The 25212-nt window shown below is 39.7% G+C and overlaps 1 protein-coding gene across 2 annotated transcripts in view; it reads left to right on the forward strand.

Moving 5' to 3' along the window:
* The first annotated feature begins 1184 nt into the window (after positions 1–1184).
* GUCY1A1 (guanylate cyclase 1 soluble subunit alpha 1) overlaps positions 1185–25212 on the forward strand; it is a 35498-nt gene continuing 11470 nt past the window's right edge. The window contains exons 1-3 of one of the 2 annotated variants that reach the window (XM_071743025.1): positions 1185–1299; positions 21613–22023; positions 24883–24944. In XM_071743025.1, the coding sequence (XP_071599126.1) occupies positions 21775–22023; positions 24883–24944 (311 nt within the window). In that variant the 5' untranslated portion in view covers positions 1185–1299; positions 21613–21774. Of the gene's footprint in view, positions 1300–21612; positions 22024–24882; positions 24945–25212 lie in introns of those variants that run through there. The other variant, XM_071743026.1, reaches the window with a different exon arrangement.

The following is a 25212-nucleotide window of genomic DNA, read 5'->3' on the forward strand; positions in this document are numbered from 1 at the left end:
AAATCTTTTCCCAGTTCTAACAGTCAAGGAGGCAACAAAACATTCACACCCTGAGCTTTGATACACTCTCATGTGTAAAGCTGGTCTGTTCAAAGCCACTTGGTGGTATTTGTTTTGGTTGATTTCAACTCTTCCACACTGGCTTGTTAAGCTCCAGCACTGAGGTACAAGAAAGGATACCCTCATCTCTCAAGGTGTAAATATGGTGCTCCTGCCAACTCAACCTTCAGCTTAAAATGACTGTTTTTCTTGGTGAAATCTTATGTTTGCTTCCATCTTACTCTACAGGGCAACTAATCCTACTGTGAGGTCAGACCCTGTTAATTGTCTGAGTCCAACAAAATAAACATTTTTTACTCTGGGCTTCAAGAAACCATTCAGTGTTTTCCCATTAAAAATACTAGGAACTTGCTCTGGTGTTTGTGAAGATTGAAAAATTGTGGAGTTTTCGTTCTGTTTCGATGGTGACGGGCAAGAAGTAAGAGTATGATTTCAGGCTTGGATAACTCTTAAAAAAAAAGTGCTTAATGATTTTATGTTCTAAATTGAACCAATATTTCAAAGTTGTTTGAATGATTCTTGTTTTCTGTCCTGGCATGGGAAGGCATTGTCTCCCTTTGTTCCTCAGTTGCAATAGACACATTAGGAAACTACAGTAAAGCCGTGTGTATTATAGGTTGTATCAAACACCACCAGCAACAATTAAATCAAAGCCGCGGTAGCAGTGCAAATAAGACAAATACGGATTTGCAAACTGCAGAGCATCTGCAGGGGTACTTGGTGTGGAAAAGACACCAGGAACCACAGCGTCTCGCTACCCCTGATGACACTGGCTCCTCACTCGTGCGGAAGATGCGAACAGAAGCTCCCGACACCGCGCTCGAAACCTGAATTCGTGCGGGCTCGCACGAAGACGGGGAAACACGCACCCCCGTCGCGACAGGGCGATACCCGCTCCCCGCAGCCCCTCAGCCCCGCATCACCGCCCGCCGCCGACCCAGTGTCTCGGCGCGAAGCTGCCGGCCACGGCCCGGCCCAACCCCGCCGAGGGGCAGCGGGGGCAGCACCGCCTTCCCCGGGCCGCCGCCACCGCCCCGCAGCGGTCCGGAACCGCCCGCCCTGGCCCTGATTGGGCCCGCGTCGAGGCCCCTCCCGCCGGGCCCCCTCCCGCCCGCCCGGGCGGCCCCGCCGCCGCGCCGCGCCCGCTCCCCAAATACACCTTTGCGGCGCCGGGGATCGGCAGCACCGCCCTGGCCCTCAGCTGCTCGGCGGGGCCGTGCGGGCTCGGGTCGCGCCATGGTGAGTGAGGGAGGAAGGGAGAAGGGAGGGCGGGAGGAGGGAGCGGCTCCCGGGGCGCGGTGGGGACCCTGGACAGCGCTGGGACGGGGCGCACGGCCCTGCCCGCGGGGAGCGGGGTGCGGGGTGAGGGGTGCGGGGCAGCGCAGGGGCCAGGGCGGGGTCTCTCACCTGGGCGTGCGGCGAGGGTCTGAGCCCCGGGATGCGGGGGGGGGCGGGATGGGAAGTGGCGGGGAGCCCCCTCCCCTCAGCCCCCCGAGCCCCTTCGCAGCGCGCCCCGAGCCAAATATGGGCTTGGGTGAGATCGGTAGCGACTGCGGGGCTGGAAGCGGAGTGGGAGCTGCCTGCGGGCTGCAGCCGGGAGGGCTCCTACGGCGGCCTTTGTGCATTGTGAGGCTTTCTAAGAATTTGCTAAGTGCTCGTGCCCGTCAGGCTAATTAAACCCATTCAGGCTATTTTGACTGCATGAGGCTTAGGGAAGGTTTCTTACCTGGTTTTCAGAGTAACTTGTGACATTGCACCTCATGAACTAGATACAGACCTGATACTAAGTCACACACTTGATGCTCTAACGATTTTTTTTTTTCTTTTCTTATTCCAGTTGTTCTTTTTCTAGGAAAATCAAATGAAACCCCAAACTGTTGTATTCATTAGGATTGGTAGTTTGTTTTTTCTTTCTTTTTTTTTTTTTTTTTTTTAGCTTTGCTCTTTTTTATAGGTTTTTTCAAGACTTCAGGCTTGCAATTAATTTTCTAAGTGGACAGAGAGTTGTTTCTGTGGCTAAAGTTCAGCAACCACTACAAGCCTAGGCCTAGTGGTCTCTATAAATTCATCCATCTATGTAAATATCTGTCACTTGAAAAGTTTTTCTCTTCTGTGCCAAGGAGGACTTTTATACATCTTTTGTGCTCTCCCAAGCTTGACCTAGTGCTGCTTCTGAAATGGCTTGGTTTTCAGAGCTGGTCACTTATTCTCACTTATATAGTGACGTGGCTTTCTAAGTCTGGAGGATGAATTGATATGTAAAAAGTCCTAAGCAAGGATGCAGTATTATTAAAAATTAAAGTATTGCACTTAAATGAACTCTTGGTAATGCTGTATTTGGGCAATGCACTCTCACTGGGCTACAGGTTACACACTGTGCTGCGTAGTGGTTGGTCTAAAGAGAAATGGTAAGAGTTTTGATAGCTGAGATACTAGTAGGAAAAAAGACATTTTTATTTACTCAGACTTTCCATTGTGAAGTCTCAGAATACAGAGCTACAGAAAAATGTAACGGAGCATAACAAGTGTTAAGAGCTTAATCTTTCTATGAATAGAACAAAGTGTTTTACTGTTTTGGAAATGGTCTAATCTTACAGTTTTTCCTAAGGCAAAACTCCCAATGGAGCCACTCCCTAACAGTTGTGATTATTTGTTTTCAAACTACAGAAAGCAGATGCAATCAGACATATACTTTTAAATCACATCAGTGGATCTACTGCTTTTCTATGGTTAGGAACAAAAGGTGGTGACAGCCCATGCTGGAAAGAAAGTAAGGTAACAGACTATTTTACCTAGTTGATCAGAGAATTTAAGTAATTAAAGCAACCAGAGAATGTGTACAAATACAAGCAGGGGAAGTTCTCCATTGTAAGGGAGTTTCTTGCTTGTATTGTGTTGCTCTGGGGCACTACATATGGCCATACATTCTGCTCTTCTGGGGACTGCTCACTTTGCTTTGCCAATAGCAAAAAACTGAAATGAACTAGAGGGCTGTAAGGAAGCATGAGGAATACTGTAGTGGTGATATAAAAACCTTTATGCTCTGCATTCTCAGAGACAAAAGCTGAAATCATGCAGATCTGAAGCAGGCAGGGAAATCAAGGGTGGAGAAAGAGGGAAATCACATTTTGAGATCTCTTGGCTGTGTTGTTTTTTTTCCATGAAATCATGTAGCTTGTAGCTATTAGAAGTCATGACAGTGCAAGATCATCAGTCAAGAACTGGAGGAGAAGGTGAGGAATTTAGTTCTACAGTAGCTTTTTTACCCTTTTTTGACATTATCAATAAAACAGATCACCATCTCCGTCCCACTGGTTCACTAGCTGAGTATTCACTTAAATTATTCAATTAAGTTTTCAATGAACAGTTAAAAATGAGAAGTCAAGATTAGTTTTTAATGTCATGTCCACAAAAGTAAGTTCTAAAGTCTTGTATTTTGTCTTATTCTGATTTGTACTTTCTTTAAAAAAAAAATCTATCTAGCACAATTCTATGACAGTCTCTGTCAGAACAGATCTCATAGTGGAATCAAAACACAAATAAGAGTTTATAATAAAATATAATACTCAAAACATTAGTAGCAGTCAAAACCTGGTTATGTCATGTAATAAAAGATAAAAATATCCCAGCCATTATGGAGATAAATGCCATCTGCTTGGAATTCTTAAAAATACTGAGACTCAAAATAAGCAATCCAAGAAGTGTAGGTAAAGTTTTTAGCAAATAAAGCTATTTTCCTTTTTACTGAAATGAGATTTTAAGCCAAAAAACCTTGTAGACTGTATCTTAGTTAAAAAAAAAAATAAAAATCAAGCACCTCAGTAATCTAAGGAAACAGATACAGCATTATCAACTAGGAAATATGCATTAGGAGTTACTAGCTGTTTTTTCTATCTGTGTTGTATACAAGTAGCAAGTTTACTTTTTTTTATATGAATTTAATTACTTACGAAAAGTTCAGTATAGTTAAAAAAAGAAAGTGATTTAAAATAGCTTTTGGAAACTACAGGACATGTTTTAAGGATTTTTTTCATAATTATATTTAGAAATCACGTTTCAGCTTGCACATTTTATTAGCAAATAAAAATTGAGCTGTGGAGAGCTGTCATTAGAGTTACTTTGCTGGAATTCCTCACACACTTTGTACTATTTCCTTTTTAAAGATCTTTATTGTCCATGGGCTTATTAAAAATCACTGCATTTATCTATATGTTCAGTGTTGCAATTAAGATTTTTAGCGCTTGAAATTTAAATTAAGCCAAATTTCATGTATGACACTGAATATTCATTTCAGAATGTTTTGAACATCTGTAAACAACACTTTTTTTTTCTAGTAAAGGCAACAATATTTGCTTATCTGCTTATCAATCCACCTGTTATCAAACAACTAAGACCATTTAATGTCTCTTATGAAGCCTCTCACTTGTAACACAGGTGGTGATTGCTCCTCATTTGGTACCATGCTGTTCTTCCAGTTTTTTGGTTGCCCTACTCAGGTGATGCTGCTCTTGGGGCAGTGTGAGTGCTTCTTTGTCACTTTGGCTCCTCATCTGTGGCCTGTAGCTGATCCAGGATGCTTATCTATTTTTGTGGATGCAAGTTGACATCTCCTTCCTTTTCATAGGAGTGTAGGTTTCTCTGCTGTCAGTTCTGCTGCTACGTGACCTAAGTCAGCAAATACATTCTCTAGGAATTAATTTTGCTTCATCAAGCCCTGTTCATAGCTTCAGAACCCAAGTAAATTTGAGTTTTAGGGCTTCCATAGGCTGTCAACCTGTGGGGCAGTCTCACCCTGTCAGAGCTTTGTCTTTTGTGATATTCACTTCCACTTGTTCTTCATTCATATTTCCCATGATATGGTAGTTTTGTTAAGTGGAATCAATGCCCTTGCTAAGTATGTTATTGCTTTCCCATTGGACTTTGGAGCATTTTAACTAACATTCTCACTTGATTGAAACGTTCCCTTCTGTAGCTTAGCCCCTCAGTGCTGCTTATAGGCACCCTCCCTGCTGCTGCTAGTGGGGTTGCCATTATTCTTGATTACACTGCTCTGACTCCTTCAAGTAATTCCTTTGTGTTACTTCCCACCAACTTGTGCATTGATTTGCTTCTTGCATATTCATACTAGCAGCAGCTGTTCAAACAGAATGGTGCCCTGCTAGTGCAAGTATTTAAACAAGCCACCTCCTCAAACAAGCCAGCACCAGTAGGTTAATTTCTTACAGGCAGCACATTAAGCCTAGATGGTAACCAAGTTGGGACCTTATGCTTTATTTCTGAGAGGCTCCTTTGCCCATGGGACCCCCTCTCTGTACCTTCTATACATGAATACCTGCCTGAATGTGAGCAGAATGCTGAACTGTCCCTGCTTGAGTGCCAAGGATGTGTTCTCTGCTTGAGGGCAAGGAGAAAAATACCTGCAAACTTGCATTCCAGTGTAGGGCTATGGGAAAAGGAGCTGTCTGAAACCCCCTTTTGGGTCTGCCTTTTTGGCTATGCCTTCCACTTTACACGTGGCTCTGCCCATTGTTTGCTTCAGTTAAGTACATATAGAAAATAGGTCAGCCACACAGTGGCCCAGGAAGAGAGTTTTAATTGTGTGGGTTGTAATCCAGAAAGCAGGGTGTGTGCATCATCATGGAGGAGGCTGGAACAGTTCCAAAGGTTGTATTAAATGTTGTGGAATCTAGCCCTTAGACAGCTATTTGAATTTGAGACTTGGAGGGAATATCCTGTGCAAGTCATCCAATTGTTTCAGCATGAGTAAAAATTTCTTACTATAAGGCAATGTGCTAAAATAATTTTATTCTTTTCTCTTCCACAAATGGAAATTGAAAGAAACTTGTATTTATGAAGTAAATCTTTACCTCAGTCTAAGGTATTCAGAACAAAAATGTATCACTCTTTCAGGGAAAATGGATTTTTTGGGAATCCTCCTGATGTAATTCTAGAATGTTACCCATTCCAGAGGGTGGATTAAAATGTATGGTTTCTGTGATGCCACATACAGTAGGTTGCTGCTAAAATCTCCATTTTTAATTTTGAAATTCCAGGAAAAGGTTTCTCCATAGTGTATTAGACAGGAGTGTGATGACTGCCTTTTTAAAACTGGCCAAAGTAAATATGTGTTTAATTTCATTTTAACCTTGCATTTCATTTGGCACTTGATACAAATGGAGTCTGACAGAAGTTGTTCAGGGAAAGATAATTTCCCTTCTCTGCAAATACATAAACTCTTCACACACAGAGCAGCAATAGTAAAAGGCTGACTGCAATGGAGGAAAGCCTCTGCAAGATTTTCAGTCTGTTGCTTGGAAAAAATGGGATTTGTCATTTGCTTGCAATTATTTCTCTGGTTTGAAAACACAAGACAATACACCCAAGTTGCTGTCTTCTGGTTAGTGGGTAGGGGTGTCAGCTCATATTAATAGCTGTGTGGCTCCTAAGTCCTGACTGCAGGCACCCTGGAGCCTAAAATACTCACTGCAGTTCCTGTTTTAAATAGCACTGCTAAAAATGGCAAAATTTCCATGTCTTTGGAGAAAGCATGCATCAATCTAACTTTAATTTTTTTCCTGAAATCATGAAGACAGGCTGAAAGATTTGGGGTTATTGAGTCTGGAAAGAAGAAGGCTCCAAGGAGACCTTATTGTAGCCTTCCAGTATCTGAAGGAGGCCTAAAAGAAAGCTGGGATGGACTTTTTAGGATGTCAGATGGTGACAGGACATGGGGGAATGGATTCAAACTGGAGGAGGGTAGATTTAGATTGGAAGTTAGGAAGAAGCTCTTCACCATGAGGGTGGTGAGACACTGGAACAGGTTGCCCAGAGAGGTGGCGGAAGCCCCATCCCTAGAAGTTTTTAAGCCAGGCTGGACAGGGCCCTGAGCAACCTGATCCAGTGAGAGGTGTCCCTGCCCATGACAGGAAGGTTGGAACTGGGTGATCTTAAAGGTCCCTTCCAACCCTGAAAATTCTGTGATGCTATAATTCTATGATTTTATAATTCTATGATCCTGCCATTGTATAATTCTATGATTCTGTATTCGTAGTTGTCTGTTTGCAACTGGGAGGGGCTTCTGGAAAGGTAGAATATAGAAATAATACACCTAGCAGCATCAATGGAGAAAAAGTAGAGTGCAAGTTAACAGTGGCACAATTTATCTGCTGAGCAGCCTGCCCAAGGAAGAACCCACTGGAAAGAAGGTTAAATTTCAGCTTAATCAAAGGATCCATAAGAATTTTCACACATTGACCCAGTATCAGTCCTTCTGACTGATGGTAGCCTACATGGATGCCAAAAGGCAATGAAATAGTTTCCTACTGGCTGGAGGGCTGGGCCCAGAGAGTGGTGCTGAACAGTGCTGCATCAAAATGGCGGCCGGTCACTAGTGGTGTCCCCCAGGGATCAGTGTTGGGCCCAGTTCTGTTTAATATCTTTATTGATGATTTAGATGAGGGGATTGAGTCCATCATCAGCAAATTCGAAGACGACACTAAGCTGGGGGGGAGTGTGGATCAGCTGGAAGGCAGGAGGGCTCTGCAGAGGGACCTGGACAGACTGGAGGGTTGGGCTGATTCCAACGGGATGAGGTTCAACAAGGCCAAGTGCCGGGTCCTGCACTTTGGCCACAACAACCCCATGGGGAGCTCCAGGCTGGGCACAGAGTGGCTGAGAGCAGCCAGGCAGAAAGGGACCTGGGAGTCTGGATTGACAGGAAGCTGAACATGAGCCAGCAGTGTGCCCAGGTAGCCAAGAAGGCCAATGGCATCCTGGCCTGTATCAGGAACAGTGTGGCCAGCAGGTCCAGGGAAGGGATTCTGCCCCTGTACTCAGCCCTGGTGAGGCCACACCTCGAGTCCTGTGTCCAGCTCTGGGCCTCTCAGTTTAGGAAGGAGATTGAGGTCCTGGAGCAGGTCCAAAGGAGGGCAACTGGGCTGGTGAAGGGATCCAGCACAGACCCTATGAGGAGAGGCTGAGGGAGCCGTGGGTGTTCAGTCTGGAGAAGAGGAGGCTCAGGGGAGACCTCATCACTCTCTACAACTCCCTGAAAGGAGGTTGGAGCCAGGGGGGGGGTTGGTCTCTTTTCCCAGGCAACTTTCAACAAGACAAGAGGGCACGGTCTTAAGTTGTGCCAGGGGAGGTTTAGGTTGGACATTAGAAAGAATTTCTTTACTGAGAGGGTGATCAAGCATTGTAATGGGCTGCCCAGGGAAGTAGTGGATTCTCCATCCCTGGAGATATTTAAAAAGAGACTGGATGTGGCACTCAGTGCCATGGGCTGGGAACAGCAGCGATAGTGGATCAAGGGTTGGACTTGATGATCTCAGAGGTCCCTTCTGACCCAGCCAATTCTATGATTCTATGAAAAACATTTGGTTGTGTGGTGGCAATGAAATTGCAAAAAGGAGAGCAGTTTTTTGGTCAGGAGTTAGGCATGGTTTGCAAAGCATTTTGATAGGCTCATGAGGCAGAGACTGTTTGTAGTGTGGCATTGAAAGTCTACAGCTGATCTGAAAATTAGCATCAGCTTAGATCATCTCTGCACTTAATCTGCATATCACATGCTTTAGATCTGTGGGTGACTGCAGCATGATAGTCAAATTCATTGACTATAACAGTGGTAAATTTTAGAACAAAGAAGGTCATGGCTTAGTCAAAGTTTGTGATGCAGGAGGTGATAGTGATGGTCATCATGATTGAATTGTTATTCTCTCAGAAGATTAGAGATTGAAAATAGCAAATAATAGTAAAAATGGTTTTAACTGTTGATTAATGTAATACATTAAATGTGGTTTCATGGTATCTTCCTTCCAGTTTCTCTTTGAAAAAAGCTTGTATTTCCCAGCTGTACTAAGTTCTAAGCAAAAACAGGTTTAAATCATGGATAAAAGGAATTACAAGGTGTAAGTATCTTTTAAGGCTTTGAGAGGTAAAGAGCAAAGAATACTGGTGGAATACAGGATTATGACTTATATGTGGCAAAAGCCATAAACTGGAGTTGGGAAAAATAAGAAGAAAATGAAATAAAAGTAGTAGTGACAGAAAAGCATATAATAGGGTTGATGTGTCAAAAAATACAGTTAGGTGTTATTGCACTTGCTGTAATATATTGGATTGTAAATGGCTGATCTAATGCTTGCTTAAGTATGCAAAAAAAAAAAAGTTTATGTGAGTATTTGTATAACATATCCTCACTGTTTTCTTTTCAAACTGTTACTCTACAACCATGGAAAACACTCATAGTTTTCAGTAAAATATTAGTAAATGCATTCAGATCTTTAATGCTAAAGTTAGGTCTGGTACTCTGTCTTTCAGCAAAGAAGCTGAATTACTTAGGAATGCAATCCTGTCATCAGTTTAGGATATTATGGGCAATGTGGGATTTAGATGCCTGTTAAAAACAGAGTTGAAAACCCAGAGCAAAGGTTTACAACATGAATATTCTGCACAGATACTTGTGATACTGTGAGAACTTCATTTCTCCCTTGCCACAGGATACTTGTAAAGTTAGCACTTTTATCTTGTTGGGACTTTAAATACAAGTATTTAAAAGAAATGTTTCGAATTTTGAACATCTAAACCTGCAAGCAGAAATGTCGAAGGTTTCTGTCTCCACATAAAGGAAGAATCAAGGCTTAAAAAAACTGTTGTTTTCATCTTGGCAGGAAATTCTTCATGAAACAGATACTACCTTTCTTTCTCCTGTTGTATCCTCTAGGAACTCATGCCTCTCATTCCCTCCCTCTGCCCCAGCTATGCACATGGTTTCTCATCATTGTCATTGTGGGATTTTATACATTTATTCTAAAAGAGAGAACTTCCCATGTAGTATCCTTTTTTCTGGACACATAGGCAAACAGAGGTGGAACCCATTACTTATTATGGGGTTTCTTTTAACATGAACCCAGTTTACAATAAATTTAACTTTCCAGTCAGAGAAGCATTTCTTTTCAGGATGACATTCAAAACCTATTTGAAGTACTCCACTGAGTACGTATGGACTTGCTAGGGCCCAAAGTTAATTTTGGGTTGTTTTCAGGTTTTCTCTTATAGTTTCCTGTCTCTTTGCACTTTCACCTCTGAAAGAGGTACGATATTTTCTGTGCTGGCTTGAAGCTACTGTTTAGAGCACTAGAATGCAGCATAGCAAGTTGGAGACATCCTGTTATCAAGCCCCTTTTTTGAAATGAGCATGGTTTCTTAATATAATGTAAAAAGAGGTGTTCAGAGGTGGATGCCAATTTTACAGTTTTAGAAAACAGCACATACAGAGTAGTTGTTTCTTAACATTTTGGTGGGAAATCACAGTCGAAGGGACTTTGTTTTGTGTGGGATAGCTCCAACACAACATAGTTGTCAATTACATTTGCTATTAGTTTTGGTTCTCAGCAAAGTAAATCTGGGATGACCCTGCTACCTCAGCAAAGGCAATCCATCCAAGATCCTTTACTGCCACTTCAGGGTTTAGATTTCAGCCTTCAAGGATGACTGGCCCTTGATGTCCCCCCCTGGTCATGGTCCACAAGCTGCTTCTCCAGCTGGCACCCTGACTTGGAGCCCTGGCCTCTAGAGCAAGATCCTCAAACTGTGTTCTTTGCTTATTTTGCCTGAGGACTGAAGCCCAAAGATTCTCAGCAGTGAAGCATAAATTGCCACACCTTGAACTAAGAAGTTAGTGACCTTAGAGTTCCTTACCTTCTGTGCTGGCTCAGAGGGAGGAAGATGTAGGTGCCTTGCACTTACTGGTGGTAGAGCCCACCAGTGCAGTTCCATGCTGACTTACTGAAAGGTCAGGTAGGTAGGGCTTCTATCTGGGATCTCACATGCAGCTCTAACTGCATCACACCTGATGGAAAGGGGAAAGAGGTTCCTTATAGACATATTAAAAAGCAAAATTAAATATCTTTTAAATGTAAAACTACGAAATCTGAAATCGGTAACAATGGGCACCTGCCCTTTAACTTACAGATCAATGGTGTTTAAAACATAATCCTGGAAAACAGTGTATGAAGTGCTCAAGTCTACAAGATTTTTACTTCTTTATTCACACAGGGTGACTTCATTACACAAAACAGCAAAACAAGGTGTGTCACACCCTGCCTCCCATTAGATGCTAGGGAGGCAAAATATTGACACTAGAAATCAGCCAAATCAGGATGATAAACACATCCCCTTCCTTAACTGTGCAACAGGGAGAGTTGCTTGAAATTGTCCAGAGAAGGGCAACAAAGCTCATTAAGGTCCTGGAGCACAAGTCCTGTGAGGAGCAGCTGAAGGAGCTGGGGGTGTTCAGTCTGGAGAAGAGGAGGCTGAGAGGAGACCTCATCACTCTCTGCAGCCATCTCAAGGGAGGCTGGAGTGAGGAGGGAAACAGCCTCTGCTCCTTAGAGAATTGTGATAGGACCAGAAGGAGTGGATGGAAGCTGTGCCAGGGGAGGTTTAGACCGGATGTTAGGAAATATTTTTTCACTGAGAGGGTTGTCAGGCATTGGAATGGCCCAGGACAGTGGTGGAGTCACCGTCCCTGGAGGCATTTAAAAGGAGTTTGGACCTGGTCCTTAAGGACATGGTTTAGTAGTTAGCTTATGGTGTTGGTCAAAGGCTGGACTGGATGATCTTGGAGGTCTTTTCCAACCTAAACATTCTATGATTTGATGAAATACTACCCTTAACTACTACAAAAAAAAAAAAAAAAAAAAAAATTCACCTAAAAGATTGCTGGCGAGCTCCTTGAAATTATCAAGTTCAGCATTTTCTGTACTGGCAGATCAAAGAAAAATTATTTGCATGAGTACCCACCATACTTCAGTGGATTCATAGTAGAGAAAAAAATATATATCAGTAAGAGAACTGTCTGTGCCTTTGCAAATTTTTTTGTTCTGTTGCCCATGTTTCTCTTCTTTCTTATGAAATTTTTAATCCTCATGTCCTTGTATAGGAATTCTTTTCTTTCTTCTGTCTTTTTTTTTCTCATTGCTCCTTATTCTGTCTGTATTTCCTCTCAAAATATTTACTCTCTCTCACAATAAAGAACAGCAAATACCGCAAAATATTGCTACAATAAATGAGAAATACTGTGCTCTCTGAGAAGTGGAGCAAAGCATTGATCTTTCAGACTTTGGTGAGAATACTGTGATGTTAACATCATTGCAGGTTGTGAGATGAAGTACTGTGGACAGTTCTGTCTATCTAGAATAACTCTGGCATCAGTTCAGGTTATGTATCATAGAAGCATATTATTTTGGATGACAAAAATATTTTTGGAAAGAGTTTTTCTTTTGGAAAATCCAAGTCCATTGGTGAAATCGTGTCCCTCATTTTATGGAAAAATAATCTGCATTTTCCTAGGGAGAAGAAAACATGAAGGCATTGCCCAGAAAGTCACCAATCTTGGTGAGAAAAATAGCGGGAGAATCATTATGGTTAAAATGCATTTAATTTACCTCTATATTTAAATCCTAAATCTGTAGCTCAATTTAGAGGCCAGCAGTTGCACTGTTTTCTTTGTTAACCCTTTCTTGGATTTCCATTCTTAGGAATATTTTAATCTGTTTAATCTGCATCAGTTTGAAATGCCTGCCACAGAAATCAATGGATTTCTATAGAATTTACAAACATTTTGAGCCAAGCAGGTGTTTCTGTCTCAGCCTATGCCTGGCACTCTGGCACTAAAATATCCAGAACAGGAGAAACTAGAGTTTAAAAAAATCTGGATGGCATTGCTTTTATTTTTGTGGGATTTAACATTCAACTTTGATATTGCTACGAGAAGCTGCAATTCAACAGCTAATGCACTTGAATTGATATGATGCATGGTTTGGAACATGCTAAATCTTTCTAAATTCATCTGTTGTAACTGGGGGAGCAGCACTGAATGAGACTTCTATTTAATAATATTTTTTTAGCTACAAGGATGGATTTTTTTTCTGCTTTTTATCACTGCTGAAGGTTTGGAAAAGTAGCATAAATGTCACATATTTTCCTTTGCCTCTTGATCAATGCCTCAATGATCCTCTAACTTTCACTGAAAATAGTAATAAAATAAGGTATATTTTAATAACAGCTTGGAAAATTTCTTTGTAAAAGGATCACATCTCATATAAATAAATATATTATAATTACATGTAATAACCTAGATTTCTGCTACAGTCCATCCCACACATTCTTTTTGTTTTAAGATGGAAGTTTCAAAGCTGAATAACTACACATAAATGTTTTCAGCATATTTTTCTGCAGGGGGACATTTTCACCTCCATCTTTTCATCAGCCTGCCACCAAGGCTGAGGGGAAGTTCAGCATACAGAATACATGGTGAATATGGCAGCTCTCTCTGAATTAGTTTTGCATGGCTTCTCTCTGCTGCTGTTATTTGTGTGTTCTGATTTTTCTTTGTGCTGAAGTCATCTGGGAAGCTCTTCATGCAATTAGATTCTTTTTATCGCGTGCTTAAAAGTAGAATGCAAGGATTTAAAAGATCTGTAGCTGTGATAACTCCAGCAATTGCACAGGAGACCATAACAAGCAGCCCAGATTGAAGCCAAAATCTGCTCCTTGATTTATTTGATTTTTAGTTTTGCTACAGGGTGGTATACATTAAGAGCAGGCTAGTCTTAGTCATTAAGTACACATTTACTGTGATTAATTAACAACATTAATTTCTCTTAATACCACATGTGCAAGCAGTTTTTCACAGAACATCTCGTTTGTACTTTGCTTCATCATCTTAGTGAAAAAAGAAGGTGGTTTTGAAGACAATATAAATTCATATATTTACCATATTTACCTAACTTTCTCTGCTTTGTGTATCTGCTTTTCTAGAATGGTATTAGAAAGCAACTAAGTGATAAAATCAACAGGGAATTTGGTATTGTAGTGTATTCCTAGGCGTGCTGGTAGCCTTTGGAACTGTACTTTCCAAAGGTAAGATCCACTGCATTTGTGTACTCAAATCATTTTGAAATAGCAGATTTTGAAAGGCATGGGCAGTGAATAGGCCAGTCAGCAAAATAAAAAATGAAGGTATTAATTTATAGTGCACATGGCTAAATCAGCAATTCCATTTATTTATGTCTTGTACCAGAAGCCATCTGTAAGCATTTAATCAAAAAAGAAGGATCCTGCTGGTCCTGCCTTGCAGATACCATGGAAGAGAGTAATTGGGAAAGTAACTGATTTCTCCTCTTCTTCATGGCTGCATTCTTTGTCGTGGTCTCTAGATAAAGCTGAATCAGTGGCTGCAATATTGACTGTGAAAACACATCTTAAACCATCTGTTCCATTTGAATGCACCTCTTCAATCAGTATATTTTTTTTCCTATCAGAAAAATTACAAAGACTTGACCTCGCTGCTGCAGGATAAACCATTTTCATTAAGTGTAAATTCCTGTTACTAATTTCCTGTTATTAACTTCTTTCCTAGTATCTCACATGACCTGTAAATACCATCACATCTGCTCACCTGCCTGCACAAACCCAAAATGGAAAAAATCCAAGGCTGTCTTTTGCTTCAAAAATAAGAAAACAGTCAAATCAGTATTTCTGTGGCAACAATCACAGAACTGTTAGACTGAATCTTATGCCTCCTATATCCAGAAACATGCTGATGACTTCAAGGGAATTGGCATGAGTGCTTCATGATGAATTAATATGAGAGAAAGCTTTCAGTGATTTTCAGTGTGAAAATTATTTTATAGGCATTCTAAATGGAAGTGGCAGCTGGCAGATATTCAGGCAAAAAACTCTGCAATTGAAATCTAAGGAAACTCTTCTTTCTAAAGACCTACTTTTCAAGCCTTTCTCTGAGACCTGTAGAGTTCAGATGAATTTTAATACTCCATTATTTGTAAAACTCGCTGTTCATTATAATTTAAAGCTGTGAACACAGAGGGAATTTTTAACCATATGTGCTGTCATAAGACACTACAAACAGTGCTTTATATTGCTTTACAATCTTCCTGTAGCTTTGAGAAAACAACAATAATGGCATTTATGCAAACCTGTGTGTCTGGTGCATAAACATTTACCCACATTCAGCTTCAATAAGATGAATGCATGCATCTACAAGTCTCAGCAGGATAGGTGTCTTTAAAGAAGTGGGAGAATTATTTTATCATCTCTGATAATTGATTGTAGTCAATCTATAACAAAGTTTTCAAATGAGGAATAATTTACTGCATTAGAAATTTGGAATTTCAAAATAGTTTGTTGTTTCATTTGTTGAAGAAGATGCAGCAATCCTGGCTAAATCATGAATTATAGCTAAAGGTTTCAGTGAAAAATGCTACGAGGTTAAAAGTTACTACATTCTGTTATTACAGAGGAGTTACAATTAATTTTTACTTTCTAGATTCTGTTATTACAGAGGAGTTACAATTAATTTTTACTTTCTTTGCTCTTAAAAATTTTTGATCTATGAACTGAAGAAAAATCAGATTTTGCAGATTCTAATGTACATTCCACTGGCTATGGGAAAGACTTCAATATTTACATTTAACTCCTGCTGTCATGAGCACTGCATGTTCTCAGGACATTAATTCTTGAAAAAAAAAAAAGTTCTGAAAACATTTTTTTTCCTTAACTTTCCTTTTGCAATTTTGTTCTTTCACAGAGACTGCAAATGCAAGCTAAATGCTATATTTAAAATATATTCCTTCAAAGAGTGAGAATAGCTTTCAGACACTGGATTGATTTTGGTTTGGCTTTTCTTTGCTGCAGCACCTCTTCTGCTTCAATTACTTCCACATCTGAGTACCTGGATTTCTTGAGATACCATCAGCTGTGTCAGTTTAATACCAGGATTTCTAAAAAAAAAACCAACAACTCAATCTAAATAATGTGTTGTGTTTACACACAGCAGGTTGTTTCAAGTGTTTGTGAGGTATCTTTAGCTCTGCCTAAGGAAATACCCATGAGTGGTCAACCTTAGGAGCTCTCCCAGTGTAAGGAAGAGGAGGTTTTTAGGGGTAATATCTCCATCACAAGTTGCTCAGCTGGTGGCACAAGACAGGCTATGGACCAGGGGTGAGGATGCAAGGATGTGCCAGCAACAAGAGCTTCTGTTTCTGCCTGGGTTTGTGAGAGGAAGCAGAGAAGGTGCTGTAAGGCTGCCTGCTGGGCTTGTTCTGGAGTGTTTTCACAGATCCACTTTGACTCACAGGAAGAAAATATTTTTCCCACACTATCTTCTCAGCATGCCTCCCTGTTACTGGGTCCTAGCAAAGGCAAAATATTTACCCTATGAAAGTACATGTGGTGCTTAAAATGACACATATTTTATAAGCAACATTTGGGAGTCACTTCTTCCTTTAGCGACTTGGGTGCCAAAACATGGGTGCAGTAATTAGGGTTCCCCCTATGGCTTTAATTGAAACCAGAGATGTGGCTGCACTGGAACTTCACAGCTGGACTCTGGGCTTCTCCCAGGACTATATTTGAATCCAGGGCTTTGCTTCAGATGATTAGATGGAAATGAATCAGTCACAAAGTCAGTATAAGAAATTCAGTGATTCTTTAGAACTAGGGTTTTTCTCTGCCTTCAAAAACCCTGCTCTCAATATCAAAGTATAGGGATTGGTGTTAAACCCAGATAAGATTTTAAAGCAGCAGGAATATCTGTCTCATGATGACCTTCAACTGAGACATATTAGCAGCTCTGAAGTTTACTTATATATTCAGTGACACTTATTTTCTGAAGATTACAGTAGAGAAAAGATGGAAAAGGAGGTAACTTACTTTCCTCTCAGAAAACAAAGATAATTTGCTTGACATCATGGCTTGGGAGCTGTTGAATGTTGCAGCAACAATCCATGTGCTTTGGGGCACAGAGGAAACACTTGATGGTGTTTTTCTGTTTCTTAAAACACTTCATAAAGAAAAAAAAAAAAGTGAGGAAATCATGCATTATGTGAGGCAAAAGTGTTTCTTGTCAGCAAGGTCTAGATTTTTAGCTTGCCTTATGCAGTCATGTGGGACAGTCACTGGGATAAGTTACATCAATGAATTTGGATTTACTAAAATATTTGGACTATTAAAATAAAAATTGGTGGTTATGAGTTGCATTATTTTATCACAGCCACTTTAACATTTAGCTTGGTAATCATTGCATTTCCATTCGATAGTTTAATAAGTGCATTGTGTGTTGTGGTGTTTCCTTACTATCAAAAGTATGGTGTGACTTAAACAAATGTTTTGAGTATACCCCTCTTAGAAATAGCCCCAAAGAGAGCTGCATTTGGCAGTAAGGACACTGGAAGTGGGCTTTTACAGCACAAAATAACAATTAGTGCTATGGAGAAAAAATGGTAAGAGTATTCCAAAGAGCTCTGAGTTACAAACAGATGAGAACCAGGGATGACTTGTGAGAAAGAAGGATGGAAGTTTGGGGTAACAAGCAGCAAGGTTAATGCCTGATGAAGCTTACTCCTTTTCAGAGCTGGATGGAATTTGAGGTTACTGAATCTAGTAATTTCTTGGGTACCAGTAAATTTTTGGGAAGCTCACTGTCCAGTATCATGCCTCATCCTGACCCACAGAGGGGAAAACAACCTTTGCATCAGTAGTTGCCTTTGTACAAGTAGCAGAAATCCGTGCTGTGAGAGAGCCTAGAATCTTGCTGTGAAAAAAGGCACTACTTTGTCATGTAATTAAAGGCCATATCTATGCAAGAATAGTAATGTTTTAGGATTGAAAGGTCACCTATATTTAGGATTTCCTAGAGCCTGACTCCTTGGCTTTGCAATTTTCATTTTATCAAGTTGTACTCTTCATGAAATTTGGTCTGATTAGTATTTTAATTACACTTGTGTTGCTGCTGCAAATTCAGAAATCTTACCCATGTACTTACTCCTTACTGTGCACTTTGCCTAACACACAAGTTATACGTGACTCTGTGATAAGGTTTTTGAATCATTCGTGTGTAATGACATGGTTATCCCCAGCTAGGTTAGCAAATATATTTACTGTGATAAAACAGGACCAGATTACTGGAAAGTGGTAAATGAGGCATCCTCAAATTTCAGTAGATGGATTCATCTGTGACTGGGGAGATGGAGGAAAACATCTCACTCCTCTTCACAAGGATGTGTCTTTTCCAAGATGTCTTCTACTTAAGACAACAATTGGCAGTTTTCTATTAGGTATGACTCACTACCACTTAGAAATTTGTGAAAAGATTTGCCTGTCTCCTCCAGTTGCTTACATCTTGTACTCTCTAAAGCAGAAATACCTGAACAAATTAATGCTTTGAAGGTGTGTGCACTCTGAACATGTTTAAGTTAATAGTGAAGCAGTCAAACAGAGCTTACTTATTTGTTCAGGATTTGGTAAGATTCATAAATGCTTACTTTGACTTCTTAAAGTGTTCACTTCTCTGTTGATGCAGACCTGAGCAATTTTCTCTGAGTATTTTAAAAGCCTTCTTGAAGTCCTTGGAAATGGACAAATCGCCAGGGCTTTGATTCTGTTGCTACACACAGCACTTGAAGTAGAAAAAATAAAGTGCGCATATTGCACTTCAGATTAATAAGACAAGATGTCAGGATTTAGTTATTTTCCCTCTGTTTATCTGCTGACAGGCAGAGCAGCTGAATCCACAATGAGCTGCTGCTGCTGGTGATGGGTACTCAGCTGTCTTGCTGGAAGCTGGTTGTGTGTAGAAGTAACAGTTCCTGCCTTACTCAGTTCCCCTGTGCAGAGGCCTCCTGGACTGGCAAGGGGTTTCTGAATCCCAGAGTGGGAATTGCAAACCTCCCTCTTCCTTAAAGGCAAGACAGGAGGTGGCAGCTCCAATGGCTCCCAGACGACCCTGAGCTCCTCCAAGGGCTGCAGTGGCTCTTGTCCTGGAGCAAGATAGATCCAGTCAGCACTGTCTTCTGACTGCTGCAAAACAAACAATTTTTTTAAAATAAATTCTTTCTCAACACACAACAGCTCACTCAACAAAGTGATATGTATGATTTAATATAAAAAGTGATGTTCTAGCATAATTTTTTCTCATGCTCTGAGCGAAGAACTCTGATTATAACAAGAGAAAAAGTATTCAGTGTTGCTTCTAACTTTTGTGCCACTTCCATAAGCTATGATTAACTGCCTTTAGATACTGCTAAGAAGTGGTGTTGCATAATTCTTACAAATGTCTGTGTTAATATTAGGGGGTTTTACTCTATGTAAATGTATCTATAGATTCATTGCACTGTGTCTCATAGCACTGTCAAGGAAATGTTTCAGCAGAGGGAAGTATTCAGAAGCAGGTAGTACAAATAAGCACACAGGAAGGCATTTTGAGTATAAATGTAGGTATAAATATACAATGAAATATTTGCACAAAGCATTTTGAACTCTGTTAAGTTTTCCTGCTGCAATGACTACAGTATATAAAGTCATCTTCATGTTTCTCCATGGCACAGTGCCATGTTGTAGTCAGCCAGACACTGAATAAATTGGTTGCTTGTAGTCTCACAGCAGATTATTTAATTTTAATTTTCAGTTTGCTTCCCGATGTAAATACGACAGCAATTAATATGACAGAGATGGAGAATCCACATTAAACACTGCTGCTCCCCTGGGATGAGCTCTCTCAAAGCATGTTTAGAGAAGAATTAAAACCAGAAACTTCTCCCATTTCCTCATGTTACTTATTTTGTTTTGTTCAGAAAATGTCTTTAAGCATTGTGAATGACAGGAGTGCTGGTGTTCCTCATTCTTGAAACACATCTGCAAATGTTTGACTGGACTTGTGATGTGTGCTATCATCTTTCTCATAGGGCTTTAAGGTCCATTGCTGAAATTCCTTCTGTAAACTCTACACTGGCAATCCATTATTTTTCTCATGTCAGACTTTTAAAACCACTTTGTAATTACTATTTGAGCATGTGTTGGTTTTCCACATGTTGTGGTTTTCCTAACTCAAAACAGGCTTCTTTTTTTTTTTTTTTTTTTTTCTGAATTTTAGTTATATTAAGACAACATGTTTTAATAGAGGAAGACCTATGCATGTATTTTTTCAATATTTGAATCCTCTGGAGGAGGAGGAACCACCTCAGAAACTAGGTGGTTCTTTTCTGCTTTTCATTTTTAGTAAAGTAATACAAGGTTATATAATGGCACCTGAATAAAAATACTTTTATGCATATATAATAATGCTTACATCATAAAGAAAATTATTATGTATATTTATGAATTGAGAGTGTGGTTCTTGCTTGAAATTTTTGACAGCCTCAGTTGCTACACAACAGTATTTAGCAATAAAAAAAATAAAGCATTACTGATATCCGTGCATTAGAAACAAAGGAGTTTCTGTGTAAAACCAGAAACCAGAAATACAGAATGTTATGTAAACATTGGTGAGCCTCTTGTTCTTAGCACTGTGTTTATTGATTCTAAAAGTAATATTTCAGTAATTTTGATGGATGTCCCCTAGAAGCTGGCCGGACACCATCAGTATTACAGCATACTTTAAAAAGGCCTTTTCTGCCAATTTTTTCTTTTTTTTTTTTTTTTGTTTTTATTTTTTAGCAGCAGCCTGGCCAAAGGAGCTTCTGCCTGTTTCTCGTTTTAAGCATGTCTGCCACATGTGCTGGGTCTGCAGCTCTCCTCTGCTCTGCTACAGCTCCAGCTGCTTCACAAGCAGCATCTGGTAACCTGTATCAGGGCATCATTTATTTTTAAACCTGGTAGAGTTGCTGGGTGACCCTGAAAGCCCTTTGGGTGTCTCAGGGGCAGAGAGAAGCATGGGCTGATTGAAGCCAGGGTGTCTTTGAAAGAAAGTTAATGGACTGTCTCTTCAGAGAGACAAATGTAATGCTTCTCTTGCTTCCAGAATTGACAGAAGCTTGCCAGGATTGCCTTGTTAGAGTATTATATGAGGATGAGGAACAATTACTGAAATGAAACGTTCAGCCCTTTTTTTTTATGTGTTGTTTGAAAGGTCACCTTCAAAAGTATCAAAAATTCCTTGGTGTTTTCAAGCATCAGTGATGTGGTCAGATTCCCATGGTGTCACTTCTTACCAGTCAGCAGCTTTTACATGAGGCACTGACCTTTGGTCTTGGGTGGCTTGCTGTTCCAGAAGTGCAAGCACTAACCTTAGTTGTACATCTCTCTAATACAAAAAGGTTATCTTGGGCATCAAGTAAATTGAAATTTAAGTATCCATAAAAACCCGATTTCATTGTGCTATATCGGGTAGTTTTTAACAGCTGCTTATGAAGAATTAAAAAGGTTTCCTCAATAGAATTCTGCTCTCTGCCCCTTCAGAAACCTCATTCATCAGTGTGACCAAACATACATCAGATAAAACAACTCCTCTGCCTTAATCCCTTGAGCCACAATTCAGCCAAGAACTTAACCACGCACACAACTTTCAGTTACCTGAAGCACTGAAATTGGTGAGGGTTTCATCCTTAAAATGGCACACCAGTTTAAGTGCTTTCTTCAGCAGGGTCCTAGAAAACTATTATTTTAATGCACATACCATAAAACTATTGCCCCACAGGAATTTTAAAGAGAAAATACGTGGTTTTAAATTTTTTTTTCTTTATTCTTGTTTTGTAGGGGTTCATATTTGTCCTGTGTTGATTTGCAGCTACCAGTAATCTTCCACAGTGGATTCCTTATCTACTATTCTGGCATCTTCTGCACTTGTTAGTAAACAGAAGAGACCTAACAAACATAAAGCCAAGTACTCTTAATTTCAAGAGAGAGACTTCATACAGTATGTTCTGTACAAAACTGAAAGACTTGAAGATCACAGGGGAATGTCCTTTCTCCTTAGTTACTCAGAGTCACATTACTGAGGAACATGACAAGGATTGCAAAGAAAACAGCTCTAAAGCAGCTTTGCCCATCTGCAAAGAAGTCCATGAAAAAGAGGCTCAAAGAAACCTTCCACAAAGGAAAACGAGCAGAAGTAGAGTGTACCTGCACACATTAACTGAAAGTATCTGCAAACTATTATTTCCTGAGGTAAATAGAGCCTGCATAATACCTATGATGCTTTAATAACCTTTGATTATAAATATTAAAAAAGCATTTTATGCCAGCCTTTAGATGTAAGCTTTTAGAAAATGGTTTTGACTTCAAAGTTTGTGTTCTTGTGGAGCTCCTCATAGATTAAATAACTTTTTCATCTTTTTTGCAGTCCTTCTGGATACAAATTTGCCACAGTCAGTTTTGTACACACTTCTGTGGATTTGCCTGTGTTTCCCCATAATTTTGCCTTACGTTTGCAGCCTTCCACTGATAATTTGATTGTTCCATTTAAATCCATGGTTTTCTGTAGCAATTTTTAGAAGAAATAAAGATACAATTAGAGAAACTCTGCCTTGCTACCTAATTATGTAAATTATGTGTTCACCTCATCAGTTCACCAAACTTCATCCATATTTCTATGTACGTTATTCCTTAACACAAAGAAATCTAAAATAGCAATTTTCATCTGTTATGATGTCTCTGCTCCACTCAACTGAAAACAGGTACAGTGCATGCACTGTGTTTTGCTTGAGTGGATATGAATACCAGGGTTTGTCTCTGTAAAAAGAACATGAAAAATGCAACTGCATAACATTCAACACTTGGGCTAGCCCTGAATTCTGTGGAAAGTGTGAAAGAAGTGACTGTCTTATTTTGGGACTACAGATGACAGATGGTCAACTCTGTATCCTCAGTTAATTACAATTCTATTATTTGACCATCAATGTAATTTACTAAATGTGCTGGATTTCTCTTAAATCTATTTGCAGATCTTATATATTTTCTGCAACTCTTTGTTTATTGCAGCTTTTATAAACTCTGTCAATTTGTGATGGACTCCTTTTTGCCTCTTCTGGACTTACACAGAAGAAATTTGGCCCTTTAAACTGATGTTTAAATGTGTAGAGGAAAGGAATTTTAATTTGAGAATTAACTGATGTTCATTCTGTGAGTCCCTTTGGTGTCATGGTTGCTGCATTGCTTTTCAGTATATACTTGTTGGGATTTTTAATGTAATAATTGGTAATTTTTCTCTTTAAAGAGCAGTATAAATGTATGCAGATGCCTTTTATATAATTGTGATAGCCTAGTTCATCAGCTGGGAGAAAAACTTGGTAAATTCAAGGATATTATGACCATGTACCCTAGGATCTACTGCAGCTGAAGGTTATTGACACTGCTTTTTACAGGTGTTCAAGTCATACTGATTGGAACATAGTCCTTGTATAGTAGTCCTCTGTTCTCATGCTGATTTAGCATCAAGACCTAAGCACCTGTCCAATCCCAGTTCTCCATAGCAGGATTTTACATGTTTAAAAGTATAGTTTTAGTTGCCTTAACCATCAGCAACTCTCATCATCTCCCTTCCAATTGGAAACTTCAAAACAGGCCCAGAGCATGACCCTGAGTGACTCTTGAACTCCTGATGAAAACAGTGAGTAGTGCCTGGAATTTCAGGAGTCAGTGAATCCAGAATAAATCTTGATTAAATTTGAGGTATAATGTAGTGAATGTGATTCTCTTTATTGCTGCTTTGGGTGTTTACAGAAATGTAGAGTACATTTATCAGAGACAAGGAGTGAATTGGATGGAGTTCCACTTACTGGACCAGTTTATACTCAGATGCAATTTACATTGTGTACATAGAAATAGTAGAATTAAGTTAAGATTTTGGTTTGGCAAAAGTCTCAAGAACGCGTTGCCTTTCTTGCACATGGTATTTTCTTGGCATGTGCAAACTTTGCTTTTGACAATACAAAAAATTAAAAGATACATTAAGTAGCAAGTGCTGGGGCCTTCAGGGAATGAGAAGCAAAGCAAAGCCAGCCCATAGCAAGCCCCAGGGTGGAATTGTACCATGGCAGTGTGGTACAGCTCAGTGACACTGCCTTCATGGGAAGTGTGGGATTTGAATGGTGGGAGACAACATACATTAAACAGCTTTACTGGCCTCAACAATTTGGAATTTTCACGTTTGTTTGGGTTGTATCTGTTCCAATGATGAACTAGAGAAAGGCTATGGAACCATGGGACTGAGGTAAATAAAGGTGTAAGGAGTATTCTAGTCCAGAATCCTTTTACATAGCTTAGCTACAGACATTGGATTTTCAATTGGAAGAAATTTGGGTTTGCAGCATACATAGTCAAAATTCTTCTTTTTCTACAAAATAATAAAATAAATGGTCCTAACACTGTCTTGAAATGCTATAGTATTGAAAATAGAAAAGGAGGTAATTTGAAGAAGGGAATGCTCTCTTGCTCCTTATAGCTTCACTTGCAACTGTTAATTTTGCAGTATCAATCTTGACACTTCTTTAATTACCCTGAAAAAAATGTAACTCTTAATATGCCAAGAAAGTTTAATTTTTAATGTTCTGCAGTGGGCATAATGCAGAATTTAACTGACTTTTTCTGATAAGAGAATATATTTTAATCTGAAAAAATTTCTTTCTACATTTTACATCCAAGGCTACATGTCTTTTTTGAGGGGGATGTGTAACAATAGAAATTTATACTTAGAGTCAGTTATACTTATTTCTTAGCAGCACTGTCTGTATTGCTATCTGACAGCTTGAAGGGAAAGGACATCACTACATTGAAAATGCAACCCTTTGGCACGCAGCAGCTAAGGGGCTTAATTACTGGTGGCATTGGAGCTGAAAACATCAGCATAAACTAAACCCCAAGCACAGAAATGAGATGCTCTTCCTAACAATTAAACCATCTTGAAAAAAGCTGTTATTCCCAAGGACAGCAAAGTATAAAAGTGTTCTCTGTATAAAAGCGTTTTTCTTATGAGTAAGTTTTCAGCAATGACATTTTAATCAACATACATTTTTTTTTCTTCTGCAGTTTGAAAGACTAAATCTTGCACTTCAGAGAACACTTGCAAAACACAGCATAAAAGAAGCCAGGTATGTATGTGTAATGGGTTTGCTACTAACTTCACAGCAAACATGTTTTGCAGAGAGTTCATGGGGCCTGGGGTAGTGACTGGGAGTCAGGATTCCTGGGGTCTGTTTGCAGTTATCTTGTCAAATCGGTGTGTAACATTTCATGCAATGTAAGTTCATAATCATTTGGGTTTTTTTAAAAACCCAAACATTTAAGTCACTCACAGAGTTGGGAAAGTAATGGGAAAATTGAGCCATTTGTGCAGGGAAACATGCCAGGACTCTGTTT

The sequence above is a fragment of the Heliangelus exortis genome, chromosome 4 (assembly GCF_036169615.1).
Source record: "Heliangelus exortis chromosome 4, bHelExo1.hap1, whole genome shotgun sequence".
Taxonomy (NCBI): Eukaryota; Metazoa; Chordata; class Aves; order Apodiformes; family Trochilidae; genus Heliangelus; species Heliangelus exortis.